At 36.0% G+C, this 27,048-nt stretch overlaps 1 protein-coding gene across 3 annotated transcripts; it reads left to right on the top strand.

Moving 5' to 3' along the window:
• Positions 1 to 1,164: 1,164 nt before the first annotated feature.
• Positions 1,165 to 23,252, top strand: strip2 (striatin interacting protein 2). 3 transcript variants are annotated; one of them, XM_051108346.1, is made up of 22 exons: positions 1,165 to 1,269; positions 5,549 to 5,618; positions 6,233 to 6,307; positions 8,080 to 8,214; positions 9,119 to 9,239; positions 11,169 to 11,237; positions 11,467 to 11,573; positions 11,715 to 11,842; positions 12,937 to 13,125; positions 13,728 to 13,778; positions 14,890 to 15,122; positions 16,514 to 16,579; positions 16,715 to 16,778; positions 17,062 to 17,133; positions 17,217 to 17,291; positions 18,358 to 18,455; positions 18,576 to 18,702; positions 19,910 to 20,010; positions 20,092 to 20,158; positions 20,310 to 20,414; positions 20,872 to 21,076; positions 22,018 to 23,252. In XM_051108346.1, the coding sequence occupies exons 1-22, from the start codon at positions 1,243 to 1,245 to the stop codon at positions 22,266 to 22,268; spliced, it is 2,436 nt and encodes an 811-aa protein (XP_050964303.1). In that variant the 5' UTR covers positions 1,165 to 1,242; the 3' UTR covers positions 22,269 to 23,252. The 3 variants fall into 3 exon arrangements, with proteins under 3 accessions (XP_050964303.1, XP_050964301.1, XP_050964302.1); XM_051108344.1 differs by having other exon boundaries at positions 1,186 to 1,359; XM_051108345.1 differs by lacking the exon at positions 13,728 to 13,778 and having other exon boundaries at positions 1,186 to 1,359.
• The last annotated feature ends 3,796 nt before the right edge of the window (positions 23,253 to 27,048 follow it).

Genomic DNA, 27,048 nt, shown 5'->3' with positions numbered 1-27,048 from the left:
AGACAAGAACAGCTGCTGTTGCCACTCACACCTTCAGGTTACAAACACACTCAAATGCTGTGTGATTTCTTCACTCTGACCTGTTAAATATGGCAGCCCTCAAGTTCAAGCCTTGCCTTATGCTAAATAGGGATACATTTGATAAACTTTGCAGGAGTTCAGAATATATTTTCATATACTTCTATCTCAGACCTTCTGAGAATGTCTGAACAAAAAAACGCATCTTTCAAATTAAAATGTTCATTGAAGTTTCCTTCCCATTTGGCTTGACTTGTATGTGAACACACCATCATGATAAATGTGTCTTTATTTCAACAATCAATAATTCTCTGTTTTGACAATATGGTCTGTCAAAAACGTCACAATGTGGCTCTTTCTGGCTGTGGAACAGGAGAAAACTCAGTGTGTTCTTTCTGTTCCTCAGTGGGAATAATAGCACTTTGTTTGTCCGTATAACAATAGAACTGACAGCACTTTCTAAAAGCCATACAAGATTGACTGGTGATTTCATTTTAATATAATTATGCCTTTTATATCTAAGCAATACATAAGCTGTAGCCCATATGAGGGTATTTCTTCACCTATACTTTTGGATTAACATTTAGAATTAGTTTTTATATTTTTGTTTTAATTTTAATTTTAGTTAAAGTTTATGCTGTGCTTTGTCGTTTTTATTATAAGTGTGTGTGTGTTTATTTCAGTCGTAGTTTTAGTTAATTTAGTAAATCTTAAATTAAATGAAAATGAGAAATACTGACTTGCCAGCTATTTGAAATAATTTTGTATTATATATAATAAAAATGTCGTACTTGTATTTGTAAGCTGTAAGAGTTTCAAAAACCAACAAAATATTTTATTTATTTATTTAAAATAAAAACAACCCCTGGGAGGCTGTATTACAGTGATTGCACACTCCTAGATATTAAAAAAGCAGAATATTAAAGTTCATTATTGCATGTTTTACCACAATTAAAATGAACATTTATTACATTTATTATAATTAGTAGCCTACATTCTGAGAGAAATACAAACAAATTATATGTAATAGCACCTGCATATTCGTGGTCGAGTGCGGTGTGGGCGTGGCGCGCCGCAAGCTTTACGTCAAACCACGCCCTCATCAGCGATCAGCAGCCAATCAGAACGGCGGTGCCGGATATTATTCTGAACTTGGAGTCCAGCAGCGTCTGTTCCAGTGTGACAGTGTATTTCCGTGCGGCGAGCCGATCCACAGCCTGACAGATGCAGCAGCAGACCGACGACATGGAGGTACCTTTACTTAATGATTCTAACAGTAACAGACAGAAGTCTCTGGCTCAAGAGAGAGATGGGTTCAGCCATCAGCAGAAGGATTCGGAGGTAATCCGAGCACACTGACAGTTTGCAGGGGTAGAGGGGTGTGTGTATGTGTGTGTAAGGTGGCTTGTTGCTGGGGGCTTTAAATGCCTCGAGTTGTTATTTTAGAAACATGCATGGCGCTAAAAATAGCTTCTCTTTAGGAATTTGATCCAGTGCTGCCGGCTGATGGTTTTATAGAGGATATAGACATGCGTTTCTTATGCATGCCTTTGAAGGCTAAATATGAAGGATGCATTGGTTTCTGTCTTAAATTCCCACTTCTTACACAGCATATGGATATATGCACATGCGCATATGAAATGCTGGACATGCATGCATTTTGGCTCATTTCATCTACATGTGTAGTCCTCACATTAACCCGTCATTGTCAGTGGGCACACATTCCTATGCATTATGATATGTGTTCAAAACCAGTTATTTGATAAGCTTTATATCAGCCTGGTATTATGGAATATATTTTATGTTGTAGGTTCAGATCTATCTATCTATCTATCTATCTACTGTATCTATTTATCTATCTATGAATGAACTGAACTGGAGTGGTAAAGACTGCACACTGTAATGTACTCATTGCTCTCTCTAACATATGAACTCATTATTTATTCAGTCATTAAAAATAAAAGCAAGCAAATGCATATTTGATTTTCTTCTTGGCACAGCACAGCCGTGATTCAGTCTTCAAGGACAGTAACACATATTGTGCTGGGAGTACATCCAACCTATTGAAGTTATGGTAATGAATTTCTCAACCGTGATCGTTGAGCATATTGAATGTTTTTTTTTCTTAGAGGAATTAGAGCGTGTTTTCCTCCTGCAGCAGATTTTTTTTCTAGGACAGTGATTGTGAAGCGGTTTGAATGTACACAAAATGCCTCAAAATTATGTGCATGGCTGGAGTTTATAACGAGGAGTGAAACTCAAAGGTCAAATATGTGAGTGATCTGTCATTAAACCAGAATATACTGGATGTGAATCTCTTTTAGTATATGCCTGGTAATATTTATGATGAATTAATGCATCTGGCTGCATTAAATGGGTTATGAATACTAAATGATGAATATTGACTGGATCTTTTGGTATTTGGTCCAGTAGCTCAGTGCTGGCACAGGGCACATTGTGCATTGAGCTTTGAGATTTACAGATTATTCCAGTTTGTTTTAGACATGCAACTCTTGTTCATTTACTCCTTGTTATGGTTTGGCTGGGCTTGGAGTTTGACTTTGGACTTTGGATTTGACATTAAATTTGATGTAAATGTACTCTATATAATGTATAGGAAACTGAAATATTAAACCAGACATATGCAGTAATAGTCCGAAAAATCATAATGCTTTCTATCATGCTTTTATGGCTCATATAGTATGATATAGGAGAATATAAAGCTCAAAAACAATTTTATTAAGGGGTGCAAACTGAGCAAAAATATGCATTTTTTTTGTGTTGATATATATTACTGTTTGTAACCTACAATGACTTGTTATGTACATAACTTGCGATTTCCTCATAATAATCAGGTATAGTGTGAAGTTACACAAAAAAGCCTAATTACTCACTCATGGCCCATTAGACTCCAGCAATGAGTCAGTTTCTTCAGTGTATGACGTGTGTGTGTGTGAGTGTGAGTAATCAGTGACATGATTCACGGCAGAAGTGTGTATTTTGTTTACAGGACAATGTTCTAGTTTATAAGTGTCATAGTTTGCCTGTGTAGCCGATGTTTTGGCCTTTGACCTGCTTTCTCAGAACGCATCAGTATCTGCCGCTGGTTTGGATCAGACGTGAGTGTTCTGCTTCTGGCAGATCAGAGTGGGAGTAACCTTTAGGGAAGGTGTTGGAAAAGCTGTCAGAAGGAAAGCCCATCTCTCCCTCTCTCCCACACAGCTCTCAGTTAGAGCTTCCCACCATGAGTATCAATGCCATCTGCTCCTTGGGACCAAAATAAAATGCTTCTGACTGTGCCACACATGTCTGTGAGTTAGGAGGGAGAGAGAGACAGAGAGAGGAGGGTAAATCATTAGTTTAGTGTGCACATGCATGCATAAAATCTGTGCATATGCATTATGCATAAAGTATGTGCATTTTGATGATAATGTGCATTTATAATTTTCTCACATACATTATGCAATGCATTTTTTGCCCATAATCCATATACAGTGCCTGAGTTATACATTACACATTTAAACTTGGGGGTTTTGTGAACTGTTTATCATTAAGTAATTAGAAAATGTTATTTCTATTTTATTAGTTTATTGTGAGATCAGTATAATTTTTTGAACAAAATTGTGACGAGTGTATTGTTACACTCCAAATTGAAACTGAAATTTCGTTTTATTTCTAATCACAAATTTACATATGAAAATTGATTTGTCTAATGGGGACTTACTTTAAATTTCTTCGACTTGCTGCTGCCTGTAACATTTGCACTTTAGTTTATAGCTGTCCAAAGAAAGACTATAAGCTTTCCAAATAAGTTAGAGATAGAGACAGAGACAGTATATAGAGACAGTACGACAAAAGTATATGCAGGCTAAATCAAACCACCCAGACATTACCTGGTAAAGGTCATCCAGCAAAACTCTCTGAGAAGGGGACTTGTTTAAGAAATAAAGAGGGGTCAACAATCACTTAAAAAAGTACATAGTTCAAGATAGGAGAACAGAGTCCACCAATATCAAGAGCTCTTTCGATATCATTGTCAAGAGCCGTGCATTATGGGTGGGTGGCAAAAGAGGCCATTACTCAAAAAGAAACCATGTGAAAGCAGATCTGAGGTTTGCCAAAAAGCATAGTAGTGGGTGACCCATTTGTGATGGTTTTGAGGTCAGATGACTCTATAATAGAGCTTTTGGGCAAAATACAGTATGTGTGGGACAAGTCTAACACTGCCCACATCTAAAAGAATAACATCATGATGCGAATACATGAGAAATACTGCCTGCTAAAAACAAAGCTTGAGAGAAAGGCTAGTAGAACAATGAGGCCAAATTTACACAAGGTGAATGTCCCGCAGAAGTGCTTTATCACTAAATGAATTAGCACTTAAGCAAGAGAACTTGGTCCTCAGGGGGAATGAGGAAAGTTCATCTTCAATATTATGCTTCTTACGTAATTTATTCTTCAACTGACAGCGCAGAGTGTGTTCCCCAGATGTTAATTGGGCCGCAATTAAATCAAAATGCCTCAAAGGACCTGACACTTCTTCATTTCAGGCAGACTGTGAAGGAAAAGCCTGGAAATCCATGTTTGGCTTAAGGTTTAAGAGGTTATTGAGGGACATTAGCATACAGTAGATTAGCACTTACGTTTTTAAAGCGTTAACACTGCGTTTGAGTGTGAATGTTCACAGCTTAGTAGCACTTTGAGAGAGTTGGCTAAAAGATATGTGGCTATTCTTAAGCATAAGTGCAGACTTGGCTAACAGTCAGCAGACATTTATGAAGGAAATATCCTTTTAGATGGACACACACTGGAAAGCCTGAAGCCTTGCTTCCTGTTACTATGACACACTGTGCGTCAGTGAAAAAATCAGTGGAATTTACTGTAAAAAAGAACTTTGCCAGAACTTTGCTGAAAAAAACAAGGTACAGTAAAAAAAATTACCTACTGAATTACTAATATTTTTTTTTGTACCTTTACAATTTATAATTTAATGAACATTAATTTATCAACTTAAGACATAAAACCCTAATGTACATACTGTAAACTTATCAATTAACAGGTTTTCAAAATAGCATTTCTACATTCTACTTTTACCATTAAAATTACATTTTTTACAGCATCAAGTCTCCCTAGACATGTTAGTTTCAGGGCTGTAATGTGAAATGCATTAAACCTATTGTCACATACTATTTTAGGATGTATAGTATGCAAATTGGGTCGCATCATGTGTGAGGTGTAGTTTCTTCATATTTAGATCTTTGTACCTTCAGAGCACATGTGAGGTACTGTGGTGATAGAAATGGTAGCTAATTCATGCTGACATACTGCCATCCTTATTTTCTCTACATTTCCCACTTTATTGTCGCACTAGAGTAGTGTGCCCTGGCTGGATTAGCATAATTCTGAGGAAAATCACGTGCTCCAGAAATAGTGGAAAGACCTGAAATGTGCTTGGCAAGCGCTCCAGGATGTGAGACATGTGACACTTTCGGTTGTGGCAGTGCAGTTATTGTTCGCTTCTGATCCACAGGGGTCCATGGAGTCCCCGAACCTGGAGTTTGAATATGGGGACACGGACAGCTTCACTGCAGAGCTCTCAGGTGGGTCACACACGCACACACACTAACATATCTAGGGGATGAACAAATAGTGGGTGAACAAGTCTTGGTGGAAGCGGCGCAAGAACTGTTTTAGATCTGGCAGGTGTTCAAACATAGCTTTAAAATGAGAATAAATATAAATTCATAGAATATTAGATGTGCATTATGCATATTTACTGATGTATTTTTAATGTTCTAACATTGACAGTGACCCTGTGTGTGGTTCAGGTGTTTTGTGATATGTTTGTGGTTTTATGCCTTGGAATATATCAAATGTGGTAGTATATAAACAATTATTATATAATATTATATTTTAAAATGTTATTTGCTGTTACTGTAGCCTCTTTATGTGTCTAAAGTTTATTATAGTGTGTTTTAATTTGCATACAAGTTGCATGCCAGTTAATGTTTGATTAATCTGTTTTACTACATAAAAAATGCTTGGTTGTTTCAACCCAACTTTGGGTCAAATATGGACTAACCCAACTGTTGGGTTAAATTTTTCAATTAAATTTTTAACCCAAAAGTTGGTTTGAAACAACCCAGTGTATGAAATGGCAGTGTTATGAGCTTGTTTTTATTTAACTATATGTCTGTCTGTTTCTTTCGCACAGAGCTGTACAGCTACACAGAAGAGCCAGAGTTCAGTCTAAACAGGGATTACTTTGAAGAAGACTTCAAGAATCATGGTAATGTAGCCCAACATGGCAATATTGGGTGTAATGCATTACTGAGTAATTAATTATTGTAATTTAATTACTTTAAAGTAAAGCAAGGGATTACTCTTTCTGATGTAATTGCATTATATACTGTATAGACTATAGAACAATTCTTTATAAAACAATAGTGGATTTAACATCAAAATTTAAAAATCTAATGTTAAAATGTGTTTTTAATGTAACATTCTCCCTTTAAATACTTTAGTCAGTTCAAGAATAATTTATGCAATTTTGTATTTTTTATTTGAAAGAATTAAAAGAGCAGTTTCATGTTTATATTTGTGTTTTTTTAATTGGTTGAGTCTGATTAAGTAATTCAGTACTTTTTAGACAGAGTAATTAGTATAGTAATCTAATTACACTAATGATGTAATTAGTAGCTGGCTAATAGTAGTGACGTACCCTACACTGGTTGCCAATGTTATATTACAACAAAATAAATATTTTCTTAATTAGTACTTTTAGTATTAATTTCCAGTATAAATCTTACAAACAGAATACATTTACTTGGAAAAACAAAAAGCAGAGAACAGGCTTATTTTTCTTACCACATTGAATTTTTTAAGCCTAAACCTCTCTGAATTCCAAATTAATATTTAGAATGAGAGAAAATCAATTCTAAAATGAAAAATGCTTGATTAAACATATGTTTTTGCTTCCAAAGTTAATTTTAGGCACATTTAGAGAATTTTTTTTTACCTAGAAAACAAGACAAAATATCTTTATTTGCAGTGCATCTTCACCCAACACACTAACTCATAGTGCTTCAGATCTGTTGAGTTTTGTGCTGGAATTGCATTGTGAGAAATTGCTTGGAGTCCTGTTGTCGTGGACGTGCCTCAACAGAGAGAGACGGCTGATTAACTGAACGCTCCCGGGTATAACATTTCCACCTGTGTCTGAGAGAGAACAGAAATAAACCGTCAGCAAAGTTGCGCAGTGCTCTCTCTGTGAGAAAAGGAGAATTTAATGAATGTTTATGTAGTTACAGTGTGTGTTTGTATGTGTGTGTATAGCCTCAGGCTTTACCCTGCCTGCTGTGTGCACAATCTCACCTCGCCAGACCTCTCGCTCTCTCTGTGTGTTTGCCATGGCGCTGCAGCCCTACAAAATGGAGAAAAGCCAAGAGGCTAGATCACCAATGTCACGTTAGCTTTTGCATGTTTGTGTGTGTTGTATTTGTGTTGCATATGACGTGTTGATGGAGTCTCTTACAAGACACGTTTAAACTCTTAACAGTTTGCTGCCATCCAAAGGGATCATATTTTATGTTAATTTTCTCCTGGTGTCCACTTGCAATTTTCCATGCTCTCTCAGACTCTGCTGCACCTTTTAAAGGTACAGTTTATTTAAAATGAAAATTTGCTCATAGTGCACTCACCCTCGGTTCTCCATTTGGAGAAATTGAGCATTACATCACTTGCTCACCAATGGGTGCTCTGCAGTGAATGGGTGCCGTCAGAATGAGAGCCCAGTGTCAATGTTTTACTAATATCCAGAGGGAGGACTTTACACTAATTTGCACTAATTCATGCCCCCACTCGTATATGTGGTTGAATAACATTTTTGACTGAAAAAGAAGAGAGGACACTGAATTTTTTCACGTGTCGTCCCTTTGAGCAACACAAATCCTGACTAATCTTTCTCACGTGTGAGAAACGAACCAGAATGGGAGGTAGTAGAAGAATAGCAGAAATGATTAACATGGACACAGACATAACTCTTCTGTGTTTTGCTCTCAGTGAAGGGCCGGAGGTGGATGGAGTTGAGTATGGAGGAGCAGAGGGCGTATGTCATGAGACTGCTGGATGCTCTGGAGGTTACCGATCGAGACAAGAGGCTCAAAGTGGCCCGAGCCATCCTCTATTTAGCACAAGGTATGAATATTGTATTCACAACCAGAATACAATGGGTGAATCTCATTAAAATAGTAAACAATGTCATATTTCACCCCCAAATCAAAAGGTATAAATAATAAAATATGTTGTAATTAAATCTGTTTTAGGATCTTTAGAATATTTTGCAACTGTGACTTATTATATTTTCATAATTATTTAGTATATTTTCCTCTAGTTCTCATTACTCTTTTAATGATGTATTACATAATTTGTATTCTGCCTTTAATTTATGCAAAATAATTAAAAATAAACAAGATTGTACTCTATTTGTTTGTACTAAAATATTTTTTTAGAAGAGACTATTATAACGGATTAAAACAGTAAACTATGATTATTGCAATCATGAGAATCATCATTGAGCATTATGGTAATGAGAATTTGGACATGAACTTGCTTAACTGACTTAACTTGTGCTTAATTTTAAATGAAAATTAGGAAATGTTTTTTCTTTAATGATGTATTATTTAATTTGCAGTACTGCCTTTAATTTATGCACATTTAAATGAAAATATACTAAACTGCAGATTCACTGCCATGAAAATATTTCTTTTTCTTCAGAAAAATATAATTTTTGATTTTTTTTCTTAATGTATTATTAAATTAAAAATACATTGTACTGCAGCATTTGGTTTTAGTAAAAATATTTTAAAAATTATATAAAACAATGCAGTCTGACTATTGCAATAATGAGAATCAACATTGAGCATTATGGTAATAAGATATATAATGAAAATCATCATTGTTTATTATAGTAATGAAAATTTGGACCTATACATGCTGAATTGGTATGAACATAATTCAAAAAAAAAAAAAAAAAATACAGTATTTATTGTAATATTTTTCTTACTAGTATTCTAATACTTTTCTTTTTTCATGTATTCAGGTGTGTTTGATGAGTGTGACACAGAAACTGACGTCCTCTACTGGTCCCGACACAATGTCTTCCTCCTCTACGACATGGGCATCTTCACAGCTCTGCTGGAGCTCCTCAGCATGGAGATAGAGTGAGTATTTTCATTTCCCAAAATGCCTCAGTCTCTGTGTGGCGATCTTTGACTGAGGGCAGACCATCTGCTGCAGGCGAGGACAGACAGGCGAAGGGTGAGATACTGAAAGAGACAGACAGACACTGAATCTCCAGCGGAGGGAAGTGTTTAACAGTGCTGCTATTTTTATTCTCTTTCTCCTGAGGGAGCAGGTTAGAAATGGCTCAGTCATGACTGTGTGTGAGTGAAACAGTGTTTAAGAGGTTGTGTATTTCTGTGGATCTCCTGGGTGCTGTACTAATGAGACAAACGGCTTTCTCTTTTCCGTTTCTTAATGCCCGCTGTGTACGGTAGCAGCTGCCTGGGCGGCACAGCGAGCCTCTTCTCCATTTCTCTAATTACCCACATTAAGTACATTTCCATGTTAACGGATGTTTTTATCCTATTCAGAGAGTGATATCAGTGCAATCAGATATTATTGCACATACTGTACCAACATAAAAATTTATGTGCTAAGAACTACTCAGAACACATTAGAAACCGCATAGCAATGGTCTAGCACCCATTCATTATACCCTACTATTGTGGTGGCAGCTTCTGCATGGATAAGGGCAATTAAGAAAATGTGAAAACCTATTATATTTTCCAGAAAATTAGTCATACCTGAATATGAAGTCACGCCAGAGCAAATATTGGCATATGTAATATTTTATGATTACATTAAAAGAGTGTTAAAAAAAATGTGAAAAACATTAAACAAAATGTTTACAAATAGTAAAAACATGTATTTAAATTCCCTGACTACACAAGAAATCCTTTAAGATACTGATGTGTGCAAAAAAATTTTTTTTGAAATAAACATTGCACATGTTTTCAATGCTTCACGCTAATTACATTAATGTGAAGCTTGCAAAACATGATATAAGTCAAACATATATAAGTCACTTTGGAATATTAGTTGCTGTTGCAGATGATTAAAAACATGGCTTATATTCCAGAAAATATAATAGTTTACAAAATGTGAATATTATATTTTGATTTATCATAATATTATTTTGTGTGCCTGACTTTAATTGAAATATATAAATCGCTTTGGAATATAAATCTCAGCATGAAAAAAAGTGACTTATATTCCAGAAAATACAGTTAACGTTTTGTATTTTGCTTTGTCATATTCTTAGGAAGTTAATATAAGCATCATAATTTAAAAGCAAGATCAAAAAGGCCCAGTTCTTTTGTGTATCCATCTCGTACCTGCTGTCATCTCTCCATAATAAGGCCGTTCTTTATTTCCTGCACCAGCACACTCTCTCCATTTCCTCCCGCTCTCTTGTGTTAAAGTGATCCACAGAGTGGTCCGTCTGTGATCTCCGCTTCAAAGACAGCCTGGCCACCATGCCTCTTCTCTTTCAAGCCCCTGCCTGGGGGATTTAATGTCTTTGTACATGGTCTCATCAGCCCACACAGCAGAACTGCTCTCAGGGAGTCCGTACCGCTGCCTGTCTGCCTCTTCTTTGGTTTACTATGGCGTAATTTGCGCAATTAGCCCTCCGGCTTCTCCAAGCATTGATTCATATTCAGCTGAGCACATCTGATTCAAATGATCGAGGTTGTGGTTGACAGCTAGTATTTGTACTGAACGCAAGGGATTAGACTGCTTGGCTTGTTTGCCCCTTTTGTATTGAATTTTGTGGAATGATAAAAATTGTTTGTTTTTAGTATATCAAGTTAAACTAAATGAGACATTTTGGCAGCTACCTGAAATAAATTAAGTTTAATACGTTCTTTATTTTAGTTTACATTTATTTCAGGTAACATAAATGTTTTTTTATGGTTCAGTTTTGGTTATCTGTAATAACCCTGATCGTTTTACATGGATGTTTCATAGAAATGTCCTTGTACATATGCATATATATTTTGATTTAGTATTGTTCCCTTTTTCTCCAGTAATAACCAGGCGTGCAGCAGCGCGGTGAGAAAACCAGCCATATCTCTGGCAGACAGCACTGAACTCAGGTAAGACAGAGAGCTTTTTAGCAGGCAGCCTCACCTCCTTCATGTCTTTGAGTGCTTTGCATCAATGCTCAGTATGACAGTTATATATGTAGCAAACATAATTGTTTTCCGCTGCTGCATTAGCTGACTATAGATGGATAATATTTACCCTTGGTCACAATACACAAAGACTTTCTCTCACTAACAAACACACTTCCACACAATAACTAATTTGCATTATGTTCTGAAGGGTTCTTCTGAGCATCATGTATCTGATGGTTGAGACCATTCGAGTGGAAATGGAGGGTGACAGTCCTGAAAGGAAGGCAGCCAGAGAGGCCTTCAAAACAGAGTTGGGTGAGAAAGACTGTGAGAGAGCTGTGTGTCCTTTAGTTTTTACACATACACAGAGCATAGTGTGTGTGTGTGTGTGTATTTGCAGTGGTTGGCTGTTGACCTTCTCTATGGCGCAGTGATTAACCTCCCTCCTCCTCTCAGGTTCACCCCTTTATAACGGAGAGCCCTTTGCCCTCCTCCTCTTCACCATGGTAACCAAGTTCTGCAGCATGAATGCACCCCATTTCCCCATGAAGAAAGTGCTGCTCTTACTCTGGAAGACCATACTGGTCAGTCTCAACACACACACACTCAGAATTACTGTTCGTATACTCCATTATAGATTAATACTTTTGATTCTAGTCTGTTCCATAGATCTATTCTATTCTATTCTATTCTATTCTATTCTATTCTATTCTATTAATTGACTGCTTATTCTATGGTATTCTATTATGCTACATAATATTCTGTTTTAATCCATTGAATTTTATTTACAGATTTATTCCTTAAATTAAACTTATTCCATTCTGTCATTCTGTTGTTTTATTCCATATACGAATACCATTCTATTCTATTCTATTCTATTCTATTCTATTCTGTTCTGTTCTATTCCAGATAATTGTCTACTTATTCTTTGATATTCTGTTTTGCTACATAATATTCTATTTTAAAACATTGTTTCATTTACATATTTATTCTATCAATTCTTCTATGATGTTATCTTGTCATTCTGTTTAACTTCATTCCATACAATACGATTACTGCTCTATTCTATTCTATTCTATTCTATTCTATTCTATTCTATTCTATTCTATTCTATTCTGTTCTATTCCACATATAATTGACTTGCTTATTCTATGCTATTCTGTTATGATAAATATTATTATTTTTTAACCCATTCAATTTCAATTACACATTTATTCCTTGAATTAAACTTCTTCCATTCTGTCATTCAGTTTTGCTTAATTCTGTTCAATACATTTACTGTTGTATTCTATTGTATTCTATTCTATTCTGTTCTATTCTGTTGTGAGGTCAGTAAGATGTATTTTTTAAAGATAATTTAATAAAGGCTTTCAAAAACATTAAAAAATCTTACCAACCACAAACTTTTAAATGGAATTTAATTCTGGTTTAATTGATGGTTTAATTGTGTTCTATTTTCTTTCATTATGCTACTTTTAATTCCACTGAGTAATTACTGCTAATTCCATTCTGTTCTACCAGATAAAAAGAGACGTTTTTGGATTTTTTTTTTTAGAATGCAAACGCAGTTTACCATAGACTTTTTCTATTCTAAATCGGGCAACTCTAGTCAATACCAGACCTGTTTATTTGCCTAGAGTGCTCTGTCCATTGATTTCTGCGTGTTTGTGCACCTCAGTTCACTCTGGGAGGTTTCGAGGAACTGCAGGAGATGAAGGTGAGAATGAGAGAGCAGCTGAACCTGCCACCGCTCCCCGAGGACAGCATTAAGGTGGTGCGAAACATGCGGGCGGCCTCTCCTCCAGCCTCGGCCATGGAGCTCATCGAGCAACAGCAGCAGCAGAAGAGAGGACGCAGGAGCCGTCGGGTACGAGAAACAAACGCAAATGGCCACTAGCAGAAACCGTGTGTAGACGAAATGCAGTAACCGTGTCTTTGTGGTAGTTTTTCTGGTGATTAAGGGATAGTACAAGACTTCTACACCTTATAAATGGTATGATATGCATCATATTTTGTAAGAAAAATTTACGTGCCAGAGCAAAACAGCAACTATTTGTGAAATCAACACCCCAAAATGAATAAGAAGCAGCATTGTGAATTTCATTATGCAAATATGATGCAGGGCAATGTTATACTAATATGACAGCCCACCCATCCTGCAAAACTTACACAAGCTTTAAAATAAACTACATGCCACACTTCTGTCCTTCTTACAATCTAACATTGCATCGGTGATGTCACAATGAGAATGAAATGTAACAGAGCACAGATTGGCCGGACAACACCGTGGACCAGTCATAGCAGGTTTCACAGTTTTTGACCTCTCTCCTTCCTGTCTCACTCTGTCTTTGTACGTTCTCTGTAACCCTTTCTCCTTATCTTTCCCTCTTTACTCCCTCTGCCATTTTTTTTCTCTGGGTTTTCGTTTTCCTGTTGGCTCATTCCCGTCTCTTCCTTGTGTCCCTACAGAGTGCCTTTGTTGATAGCTTGGAAGGAGACAGTCCATATGCCAAGAAACAGGTCTTTACCCCAAACCCCTTTTGTGCATTTTCTTTGTTGTGGGCTGGCCTTGCACTCCTCCACTCTCTTTTCCTTCACAGCAATTTGTTTTTCCTTTGAAACTTGATTTGGGGAAGGGTTCTGAGAGATACAGCTGGCCATGGACATTAGCAAGACTCTTCTCTCCTTCTATCTTTCCATTTGCACATCTTTCCACAAATTCTCAGTCAATGAGATCCACATAGACACACTCCGGCTCCCACTAGCTAGCAGAATGGCTTCTTCTCATAGGCAACCAATCACAGCTGAGTCACCTCTGCTCATGGCCTCAGTACCGCCCACAGACACACTCACATTCATTGACTGCACTGGAACAAAAGATGATGCTCCACTAATGCACCTCATGCCTGATGCTTGCTCTGAATCTTGCCATTCATGCATTTGCACAACACTAGAGATGTAAAGAACTTGTTTTTTGTGCCTTTGTTAAACTGAATCTGCACAGGAATGTTATAAAAGGAGCTGCAGTGTTGTATCTGGAATGTGTGAGTCCCCAAAATTGGATTAAAAATGTTTGTGATGCTTATCATTTGCAGGTTATGGAATGGTAAGTTTCAGGACTAAACTCTTACATGGATGGGGAATGTAATCTAAAGGCTAAAATACCAGGAGAACCTGCGAAAAAAACCCTGATATGAGTCTTGTTTATTCAAAACCTCAAATACAGCATGTTTCAATGTGGTCAGTTCAGAAAAAAACATATCATATAAATGATATTTCAAAATCTTAAAGGGATAGTCCACACAAAAATGTAAATTTTGTCATCATTTACTCACCCTCAAGTTGTTCCAAGCCTCTATGAATTTCTTTCTTCTGTTGAACACAAAAGAAGATATTTTGAAGAATGTTGGTAGCCATTGACTTCCATAATATTTTTTTCCATACTATGGAAGTCAATGGCTACCAGCAGTTGGAACAGCATGAGGGTGAATAAATAATAACAGAATGTTCATTTTTGGGTGAACTGTTTAATTATTAATTTGGGCCTTCTTAATGAGACTTAATATCAGGGTCCAGAGTAACATATACATTATTTGAGATTGATCTTAAACTCCTTCTCCCTTTCTTGCAGCCTCTGGTCAAGCAGGACAGCCTGGACACTTACAACGAACGGGACCCTTTTAAAAACGATGACGCGCGGGATGAGGAAGATGACCCTGAGGATGTGGACAGTGGCATCGAGGGAGAGGTCGACCCTCTCGACAGAGATGTTATTATCCAACCGCCGCCACCGCCACCACCGCTGCGGCCGCCAACAGAGAGAGTGTCCTTCCCTAAGGGACTGCCATGGGCTCCCAAAGTCAGGTAGTGTACATCAGATGTGATGTCCATAAACTAATCGAGTAGGACTAGGGATGTTAATTTCGTTTTATTTTTCCTAACCGACAGCCGACGCTCGTTAAGCGATTAGACCGTTAACTGACAAGATTATTTTAAATTAGAATTTAGTTCTTTTAGAAGAGTGTCTGTGACCCGTTAGAAATACCAAAATTTTTTCCAGGGAATAATTTTTTACAAGCAGCAAACAACAGAACGTGAGGATTCACATGGACACGCATATGCAGTACCTGGAGAACCGGCGAAAAATATTATTTTTCTTCTTCTGTGAACGGAGAAAAACATAATAAAGCTAGACTATATATAATGAATGAATAGGCCTATATGATAAATATTTTTACTTAATTAACAAAATGAAAGAAAACAACTTGAGTTTTGGTTCATTTTTGTGCTGTGTGAAAGGAAGACAGCTGAAAGCGGCATTCTATTTTTCTTTATTTTACAAAAGCACAAAGATTTGTTTTCAGTGTGAATGTACACAAATAAAAGCAAACTGTTTACAGTTTCGATCATCTGTATGACTAGAAGGAATTTTCAGCATTATTTCAGTCTTCAGTGTCACATGATCCTTCAGAAATCATCCTAATATGCTGATTTGTGGTATTATCAATGTTAAAAAGAGTTACCCTGCATAATATTTTTGTGAAAACTGTGATGCATCTTTTTTTTAGGATTCTTTGATGAATAGAAAGTTCAAAAGAAAAGCATTTATTTGAAATAGATTTTTTTTGCAACATTATAAATGTTTTTATTGTCACTTTTGATCCATTTAATGCATCCTTGCTGAATAAAAGTATTAATTTCTTCAAAAAAAAAAAATCATACTGACTTCAAACTTGTAGTGCTTCTGTAGTGACCCATCTAACTGCCTACAAAAATCTACTACAGCTCCTGTGCTAGAAACAGGCTGGTTTTAGGACTGCAGTACCTCTGACATAAATAATGCATATTTATGGTCAGAGACAAATGAACAGGGAGAAACATAGAGGATAAAAAAGAAGGAAAAGAGATTAATTTGGAACAGCGAAAGCTTTGACAGTCACATTTGATCAAATCCTCCTGATTATTCAAAGAGACACGCAGTACAGTATTTACCTCTGCGGCTTCTTTACCTGTGAATTGTAACGCTGTGCTGAGCTCCACTGCTGCATGCAGATGAGAACGAGAGTGTGAGGGAGGGGGTGTTGCAGCAGTTTAAAGAGGTTAGTGTAAAGACGACGAAGGGACATAATTACGCTGCTCTTTTTGATAAGTTAAAGCAGCTGTCTGTTGGTAGCAGCCAGCCTTAAACCGAGAAAAGGCTAAAATGTCCAAACCAGCTCCTCATGTATTCAGTTCCCTTCTTCTTCCTCCCACAGAGAAAAAGACATCGAGCACTTTCTGGAGACCAGCAGAAATAAATTCATCGGCTTCACCTTGGGAAAGTGAGTCTCTGATCAATTCACTGGTGTTCTGAATCTATGATAAATGATAATAAAGGTCACCTTCATTATAATCAAATCAATATTCTCTGCTGTTTCTGATACTTTATGTTCTTTCTGTCTAATGCGGTTTTACAGTGACATTGACACTTTGGTTGGATTACCCAGGCCCATACATGAGAGTGTGAAGACTTTGAAACAGGTGAGCAAGGAAACTAATATTTTAGTATTCTTCTACACAGACGGAGGAGTAAACAAACATATTTGAACATAATATGCATGAATAATAAATGCTAAAGCTTTATTGGTACTCAGTGGATTATGTATCTGTTGGATTTACCTGCTGTTCTGCCAGAGATATGCATTGAACGTGAATCCAGTGGTCTAATGCATGCTCTATTGGGGCTCTTTCAGCCAATCACAGTTTAGATATCCGTCCTCGGTCACCATGGCAATTCTCTCTCTCTCACCCCTTCTCTCTCAAGCACAAGTATGTCTCCATAGCGGAGGTCCAGATCAAGAGAGAGGAGGAGCTGCAGCAGTGTCCCATGACTATGGTAAGTGACTTAACTTAGCTTCTTTTGTATTTATTACTGGTTCATTAAGCTGTCAGTCAGAATCGCCTATTTTGATTGGCTAGGGGGAAGAGGAGGTGGAAGAAACACCTGCGGAGATTCTATATTTGGGAATGTTGCCTAGTCTCTCTCAGTATGTAGTAAGTGTCTCTCCTACTTTTAATCTTTTGCACACTTGGAAACGTGAATACAGCTCATGCTTTACATAAGAATATTTGTATCTTTTGGCCAGTTTATTTTTGATAATATTTCACAGCAAAAAAAAAATTGTGCCGTTCATGCACTGGCAAGTTTTGAGATTTTGGGCTGTTTGGCCTAACTAGTGGACTAGACTTATAGAAAGAAAACATCAAAAAAACAACAACAAAAATTATTTATATATACTTTTAAGTGTTTATTTAATATATATATACACACACACATACATAGTTGCATGAAAATAGCATTAACAGCTAGTTGCCAAAGCAACATTTTTTGTTTTAATTTAATTTAACTTGATGTACTAAAATAACTAAAACTAAAATAAAAATGAATGAAAAATATATAGACATATTTAAAAAAAATTAAAATGACAAAAATACACAACAAAATTACTAAAATGTTAGCTAAAATGAAAACAAAGTATAAAAATAAAAACTCAATAAAAATATTAATAAAATAGTACAAACAATAGTATCTTGATGATATTAAAATAACACTACTATTGACAGGATTTTTAAGTTTATGCAGAAATAAAAAGAGATATCCAAAATCTCCTCTGTTTTGGAAATCTATGCAAATTAGTGCATATATTGAATTAGACAGTGCCTCATTTGCATATTTAAACATAGTGTTCTAGCAAACTTGTAAAACAAAAAAAAATGTTGCAATTCTTAATGTAATAAATCAACTTGGGAGTTATATCTCTTAGTTTTTTTATTTTAACATATTAACCTTGGGTGTCTTGTCTTAATTCTAAACGCTAATACTTTTTAATGCATTGCAAATTCATGCTGGCATAAAATTGTATTTTTGGCCATAAACATGCATTTATTACTTGTGATGGAGGTATTAGAAGGTTTTACACTCCAGGCAAAATCATGACACTGCTCAGATATTCCCAGTATTGGATTATGCATTACTTTTGGTAATAGTGTGGTGGTTAATGCATGCAACTCTTCAGACAAACCTGGCAAGAATGTTGCACTAATGTTAGTCTCTTTGTAGATTGCTCTACTGAAGCTCCTTCTGGCTGCAGCTCCAACCTCCAAAGCAAAGACAGACTCTATCAACATCCTAGCCGATGTTCTGCCAGAGGAGATGCCGTAAGTCTACGCCCAAATGCACATACGACAGAGACTCTGTGTTTGATGTGTGCATGGTGCATGAAAAGATCAGTTCGGTTCATTTTAGATGCACAGCAAACACTTCCCCTGTTTGAACAGAATCACCGTCCTCCAGAGCATGAAGCTGGGCATTGATGTGAACAGACACAAGGAGATTATCGTCAAAGCGATTTCAGCTCTCCTGCTACTGCTGCTCAAACACTTCAAACTCAACCACATATACCAGGTCAGACTCTCTTTTATTTGCCGTTCTTCTCTCTGCTTGTGTCTCTCTGATGTCTTTGGCTGAACTGACCCAGCGCTCTGCTGATAAGCTCACTGTCAAAGCACCATTCATCACAAGACAACGAAAGAGAAAGAGCCAGGGAGAGACGACAGTGAGACGAGCACTTAAACTAAAAAAGCATACTCTAAATACATCAAAATGAAAGAAAAATCTGCCATATTTGAATCAAATTTTTACCATAATTTACAGAAGACACTCACTAAAATATTTTTCATTTTAACAATAGTTTATATACTAAAAATGTTGTGAGGCATATTAAGCTCAATAATCATTAGATAGCATTAAAGTTTTGGAAGTGTAATGCATATTTATTTAGATGATGTTTAGTTTGCATTTAAACATTACATTTTAGCAAACTTAGCATCTTTGCAATCTGTTGCCTTGCTGCCCTTATATGATAAAAAAATCTGAGAATTTCTCTCCTCACATCAAAGTATTTAAAAATATTAGCGGAAGATGAGAACAAAATGTTCTAAAGCATGATGTGCTTCATCTTGTCAGCACAGTTCAGACTAATCCTGTATGATGAGTGTGACAAATTATGAAAAATGAACGTGGGTGTTTTTAAGTGGCGTCCTCTATTGGTGGAGAATGGAAGTAGTGAAAAATAGCACTGCAGTGGGAACAGTTTTAGGACATTTATTTTTTTGAAGGTTCACTGAATTCACACAGCACTGAATAAGGCAGTCGTGCATATCTTTTCCCTCTCTCTCCATTTCAATTACTCAATCACTCACGCTCAGATTAAACAACAGACGTCAGCATTGCGGATCTGCTGACATATCCCGCTGAGCTGATGTACAGTTAATTCTGGCTAACGGGAAAGGCTCTGGGTTGCTCTTTGACAGAGTTTGCTCATTAAAGTCTGAAACCATGATAAACGTAGAGCCACTGGAAACAAATCACTCTTCAGTATGCATCTCAGTCTCAGCTAAGAGAAATGATGAATGTCTTGCAAATGAAAGCCTAATGAAAGCTTCAGCTCATCAGAGATAGAAGGAAGTTGGCAGTTAATTATAGACATTATGGGCCAAACTGACTTCCTCTCTATATAACGCCACTGGATTTAAAGTGCCAGTCTTACTTATATTAAAATGTTGGGTTGTTTGCACTGTATTTATATATATTTTTTGTTTGTTTCGGACAGTTTGAATATGTGGCTCAGCATCTGGTGTTTGCCAACTGCATACCGCTCATCCTCAAATTCTTCAACCAGAACATTATGTCTTATATCAGTGCCAAAAACAGGTAAATATTTAGATATATGCTCATTTGAATCAACGTCTGTGTCTGCAAGTCTTTTAAACCTATTGTGTTTTCTGATGGCAGCATTTGTGCACTGGATTTTCCTCATTGTGTGGTTCATGAAATGCCTGAACTCACAGCTGAAAGCCTGGTAATTATACAAAACACTAATTTGATTTCCTCGTTTTTTTCTTAAACTCCATCCTTTATTTTAAAGATGATGTAGGTAACTGAAAAGAAATAAACTAGCATTTTAGTTGGTTGTTAAAATGCTGAATGTGTGCCTGTGTGTGTATAAATAGGAAGCTGGTGACAGTAATCAGTTTTGCTGGCGTAATCTCTTCTCCTGCATCAACCTATTGAGGATCCTAAACAAAATCACCAAGTGGAAACACTCAAGAACTATGGTGAGAGAAAGAAAATGTTTATTTTAAAGAATGCAAGCATTAAGCCATCTCATTTTCTAATACATAACTAGGCCATGTTCAAGAAATATGAATGAATTTCTTCGTAAATGGTTTATAAATCCTATCCTTTCATGCATTTTTAATTATGACTGCTGTATTTGCAGGTTTTTTTTCTACTATTGTATAACCTTAGCCCCACTTTAAAGTAATTTTAGTCTGTTCCTCTTGTCGCATGTACTTTCTAAATAATAAAAGAGAGACAAAACACAGTGGTAATATCTGTATATTCAACTAATGATATCAATCAGTGGTATCTCTAATTGTTGAATGCAGCCTGTTTATGTGAAAGCAAATCACTATAAAAAAAATATGTTCTTGAATCTATTTATATAGTATTGAATTACATTCTTTGGGGTGATTTATGTATGAATTTGTGTTGGGTCTCTTTCCTTTACAGATGCTTGTGGTGTTCAAGTCTGCTCCCATCCTGAAGAGGGCCCTCAAGGTCAAACAGGCCATGATGCAGCTGTACGTCCTCAAACTCCTCAAGATACAGACCAAGTATCTGGGCCGCCAGTGGAGAAAGAGTAACATGAAAACCATGTCTGCCATCTACCAGAAAGTCAGACATCGGCTCAATGATGACTGGGCGTATGGGAATGGTAAATATCAGAGGTTTTTTTTACTCAGGGTTGGTCTATGAGAAAGACCCTGTAGAAGGTGCACTGTAGGTCTGGCGTCAGATTCGAATTTAGAATGTTCTTATTCTGATGTTTTAGAATGTTTTTAATTTTTGAATTATTTCCTTGATGAAACATGGGCCATAAGCTGCAATTCAGAAGCTGCTTCTTTTAAAGGTGCTGTGTGTATTTTTTTTTTTACTGTATTAAAGCATAAAATACCATAATATGTTTGCAGATATTAAGGAAACATGCTAAGTTCACATACTTTTTTTCTCAGAAAAATGATATAGCCAGTTATTCTATTTTTGAATGTGTGTTCCATGTCGGAATGTCTGTTTTTGTTTTGTTCTGTGTGATTCCGCCCACTGCCAATTCAGCCAATAGTCACCCCGGGTTGCCAGTTGGCAGAAAACACAGCATATTGCAGACACGGAATCCAGCAAACAAACTAGGTCTGAGATCCATCTAAATGACCAGAGGCATATTAAAACATGGATAAATCAACTCATCAACTTGTAGTGAAAAGCTCATCGCCTTCTATTGTCAGTTGCACTTGTTCGTGTTGCATGTCCTCAATCTGGCAACCCACATGAACTTCGAGTCTGAGAAGGAGGGGCGGGAGAAACTCTGCTCTCCAATAATTTGAGTTTGGACTGCAGTACTAATTTCAACGACTATCTGTCAATATTACATAAGAACGAAAGCATCATAGCAGTAGGCTCCTTCAAATGCAGCTTCTAAATGCATCTTTCAATTCCGAAGCCATAAATACAACAAATGCATCCGTTGCAGCCCAGACTAACCATTTAACAATGTTTGGTTCGACCTTTGAAAGATGCAGCCCCTAAATTGGGACACGGCTAACGTAGTTGTTCTCATATGTAAACTATGCTCATATTTTTTTTATTTTCTTCTGCCAGATATCGACGCTCGGCCGTGGGACTTCCAGGCGGAGGAGTGTGCGCTACGCGAGAGCATTGAGAAATTCAACACTCGTCGTTACGATAAGAATCAGAACAGTGAGTTTACACCGGTGGACAACTGCCTCCAAAGCGTTTTAGGTCAGCGTGTCGACCTACCCGAAGACTTCCATTATAGCTATGAGATGTGGCTTGAAAGAGAGGTTTTCTCCCAACCTATTCAGTGGGAAGGTCTGCTACAAGCCCAGTGAACCTGTTGTGATTATTATGGGACTTGTTTCTTATTAAACCGACACAATTACTGTGGGATCACGCAAAGCACTGAGGGTCTGCCGTTCCTGTTCTGTAATGGATTCTTGTAAATAGAGATATATATATGTGAATATGGAATGGTGGTCTTCCTTATTGTGTAAAAGCATTTGAGTAAAAATGCTTTGGGTAAAAACAAATATATCGGTGTATGGAATGAAAGAATGATATCTTCTTTAATAACTGAAGCACACTTTATGTATAACAGTCAATCGCACAGTACAGCATTCTAAAGTATATACTATTCTGACATGATCAAGATTTATTTATATGGTCACATACTTTGTCTAACTGTGGAAATTATGTAAATATGAACACTTCTTGAGGTACCACCTGAGGCAGGGCCTCTCACAAAAAAGCAAATATGTGGTTTGTTGAAAATTAATTAATTTATTTTCCCTGTAGCATCATGTGTCTGTGTTCTCGAGAAGGCAGTGAGTCACTTTTTTTGTCCTCATGTAGCACTGCACATCACACAAAAGACCCCTGAGCAGCACAATACACACATTCAAAGTGTCCTTGGTGACTGTACCGTCACCCACACCAAGCATGTCACTCACTAAATGGTGCTGGTTTTTAACACTTCATTTTATCTTGTTAATTGTGTCACATTCTCTGCTGAGATTACATGACAAGGTCTTGCGAAGCACTGTTTGAAGTGTTTGTGCTCTCTCCATCAAAAAACCTTCATTCTTTCTTGTTTTACAGGGTTTGTCTTGGAATATAATTTCTTATTTTTTATATTCTCATTGTTTTGTACTAAGGTGCTGTGTAAATGAAACTACCTATGATGATCCATGCCAAATACAGCACCATTACATTTTTATATGTACACTGATTTGTTCTACTTGTACAGACTGCACTGTAAGTCAATGTTGATGGAAAATTGATGTAAGAATCTTTAATAAATTATTAAGAGAGTTAACAACCATAACCTTGTGAATAACAGAATCGTCTCTAAATCTTAAATTCTGCAGTTTTTCATCCGCTCCACTAGGCGGCACATGCGGGTTTCTCCTTCAGTCTGACTTCCTCGGCTGCTTGACAACACGACTTGACTATCACAACAACAACATTTACAGATCCTGCAGATGATTTTGGCTTAAAAGCTGTTGATGTCACGTTAACAGCATATATTTCAGCTGAGCTGCAAACAAAACCGACACACAGTCTGATAAAATGATGGAAACGAGTGTCTCACCTGTAAGTAACTTACCGCATAAAGTGGACTTCTCTTGTCTTGCACTATATAACAGTTGACATGTTTTGTTTAAGTCTTTGTTTTAGTTTCTATATGTGTAAGTAAGATATACCATAGCAAGACACCTTTGTCAGTTAATTCAGATTAAAGTAATGATGGATTGTCTATACATGTACACTACAAAGCAAACTAAGACCTTTAATAACAAATGAATCAATAGATGTTGCTTTACCTTTATAATCTTAGAATAAATATTATATTAGTCTAGTAATAGTCTAAATTTTTTACAATATAAAATAATGTTTTTTATTTTAACATACTTTAAAATAGAATTTATTCCTGTGATGAAAAGCTGAATTTTTATCAGCTGTTACTCCAGTTTTAAGTGTCACATGATCCTTCAGAAATCATTCTAATATGTGGATTTATTATTAGAATGATCAATTTTGGATAATATCAACAGTTGTGCAGCCAAATATTTTTTGGAATCTGTGATTTTTTTTTTTTTTTTTTTTTTTTTTTTTCAGGATTCTTTCATGAATAACAAGTTTAAAAAGTACAGTGTTTATTCAAAATATAAATATTTTATAACAATGTAAATTATTTATTATTAACTTTTAAGAAACTTTTAATTATTAACTTAATACATCCTTGGTGAATAAAAGTATTAATTTCTTAAAAAAAGAAAAAAAAGAAACAATAAAAATGTACTGACTCCAAACTTTTGAACGGTAGTGTGTATATATATATATATATATATATATAAATGACATGTTAACACTTAGATTGTGCCTTTTTTTCCCTTAATCTATAACTTACTGATTCTGGACAGTCTTGCTGCTTTTGAAGGGTTGATAAAAGTTCATGTTGAAGCGTTTATATATTAAATAGGAATAGGACTTCAGTTTAGGAAATGTTTAGGAATTCAGCTTATGTAGTTAACTGACATTTATAAACTAGTATTTAAATTTAAAAGTTTACTATTTTATTTATTTATTTCTTTTTTTGTCTAATAATGTCTTTATTTCTGTCTTGACTCTCCAGAATAAGTGATGTCTAATGTATTATAAAGCCGTCCTGCTGAAGCAGAGCCCTGTGATGTGTGGACAGACATTGACTGTAATGACTGTCTGTTAATGGACAGGTAATGTTTCTAATGTGTGTTCTAAACCTGTAGATTACCATAATTTTCTTTTTAAGGGGCCTCCCTTTGAAAGACAAATGATGGTAACCTAAGTACGTGGGTGCCTTCACACACACTTCACCATTTGCTCATAACGCAGAGATCCAGCTGGGATCGAACCAGTGCTCTTACCTGTGAGCCACAGATCTCCTGTTGGGAGACATGAAGGAACTTATATTTGACTGTTTACCTGTGATTTCCCAATAAAGAAGGTAAATTAAACTGTGTATGTAATATTCTTTTTTTTAAGGTGGGATTTGAAACCATGTTGTCATTGAAGGCTCATCCTTAGAGAAAGTGTGTTTATCTACTAGCCCATCATGGATTTCACGTTGTGTTTGGGCATTTGAGTGACTTTGTTTGATGAGATCTGTTTAAAGTAAGCAATAATGGGATTTGAACTTAGATCTCCGTGATTAAAACCCAAAGTTTTATCTCCTGAGCCACTGAGATTGTTGAGATAAAGAATGTTTTGAACAGGGTTTATTGAGTGAGTTCTTGTAAATAATAAATTACCTTAATGACTGAAGGATTTGATCCAGGACTTTGATGTTTGAGATTGAAGTCTTCAACCACTGAGCCATAGAAGCTGTGATGGTGTTTTGTTGTTGTTTGTAGGTCATTTAGATTTTAACTTCATGTTACTGTAGGTTTCAACTGTGAGAGTAAAGGACATTCATTGATTCTGTGGGATTTGAATACACCTCAGCTGCAGCTTCATGATTCATAAGCACATAAGAATGGTGGCTTAGTGGTAACTTTTGTTATTTGCTATCTTTTTAACTTGTTTGTAGTGTACAGCTCATTTTAAGTGATAAGTTACTTTAAAACTTAGTGTATTTGACCCATTACTTTCACACCAAAGTTGAACAATTACCCACCATACAACAGAGACTGTGTTGAATTCACTGTTGTTTTTGGTCTTTTATATTAGCATTTATTACTATCAACTGCAGCAGTGTAATTCATAAAAACCACCACAGGAGGGCAACACCAGTTTAATATACTCGATTGTAATTCACAAAAATCACCACAGGAGGGCGAAACAAGTTTAATTTTATTGACTCGATCGTAATTCACAAAAATCACCACAGGTGGGCGAAACCTATGTAAGTTTATTATACTCGATTGTAATTCACAAAAATCACCACAGGAGGGCGAACCAAGTTTAATTTTATTGACTCGATTGTAATTCACAAAAATCACCACAGGAAGGCGAACCAAGTTTAAGTTTATTATACTCAATTGTAATTCTCAAAAATCACCACAGGAGGGTGTATCCCATTTAAGTTCATAAGACTCAATTTGCAGTGGTATAATTCACAAAAATCACCACAGGAGGGTGCAACTTTTAATTTAATTCATAGAAAATAAAAATGAGGTAGTGTCAATGCCAAATTGTCACCACCGGAGGGCAGCCTTCTGAAAACTTTGTGACAAACTGAGATCACTGGGCAACTTTCTTGAGTCTTTATCTCAAAACTGATATGCGCAGTTTTATGTCAAAGGCTGACTGATCTGTTCAGCGCTGTGTGAAATCGAATACGACTTATGTAACATTGATTGCTTGGTGTTACATGGTGATTGGTTGTGGAGATTAATATTTAATTAGCTGGGTCTTTGTGTTTGTAAAACACATTAAATATAGTTATTTGTAGTTAATATGGGTTGTAGTTTTTTTTGTCATTCTGTTTAGCGTTAATTATGTGGTTTTATATTAAATTTTCACTAAATTTTTAATTAGTGTTACCCTTGTTAAGAATAGTGTTCCTTTGAACTACATGTGACTTCATGGGGTGGTTTACTGTTTAAAAAACACAATAATGGGGTTTTACAAATCTTTGTTAAACATGGGATGGGTTTGTATTTCTGTGCTGGACGTTAGAGTATTAAATCTATATATGAAACATTAAATAAGAATAAAAACCTGAACAACAACTGTGCAGAAACAGTACGTAGAAATACAACCTGAATGCTGCATTTGTGAATTTGAATAAAATAAAACGTAATTATGGTTCTTGATGCATTATTAGAACTAAACAAAAAATAAAAACTAACATTTTTTTGTCAATCTTAAAAATATATGAAATTATTCTATACATCACGTCTGTGCAACAAAAAATGTAAACTAGTTTGTTAGGCAATTCATGTTCTTAATCCCTTTAAGATGATAATGCCCTGAAAAAAAATCCCACAATTACTGAAGTACTTCACATAATTTATTATTCTTGTGCTTTGTTATGATAACAACACATCCAAAAGCACTCTGCAACATCAGTGGCACAATAAACAAAGTTCTGCATCTTAAACATGTAGTCCTGGGTTCAAATACCTTTAT

The sequence above is a fragment of the Labeo rohita genome, chromosome 4, assembly GCF_022985175.1.
Source record: "Labeo rohita strain BAU-BD-2019 chromosome 4, IGBB_LRoh.1.0, whole genome shotgun sequence".
In the NCBI taxonomy this organism is placed as follows: Eukaryota; Metazoa; Chordata; class Actinopteri; order Cypriniformes; family Cyprinidae; genus Labeo; species Labeo rohita.
Note: the sequence above shows the minus strand (reverse complement) of the source record. Positions and strands in the feature narration are given on the sequence as shown.

Excerpts from the sequence above, each read along its gene's own strand:
- strip2 (XM_051108344.1), top strand. The coding sequence starts at position 1,243 with ATGCAGCAGCAGACCGACGACATGGAGGTACCTTTACTTAATGATTCT. Across the intron at positions 1,360-5,548 it reads ATCAGCAGAAGGATTCGGAG|GGGTCCATGGAGTCCCCGAA; the intron begins GTAATCCGAGCA and ends TCTGATCCACAG. Across the intron at positions 21,077-22,017 it reads TGACTGGGCGTATGGGAATG|ATATCGACGCTCGGCCGTGG; the intron begins GTAAATATCAGA and ends TTCTTCTGCCAG.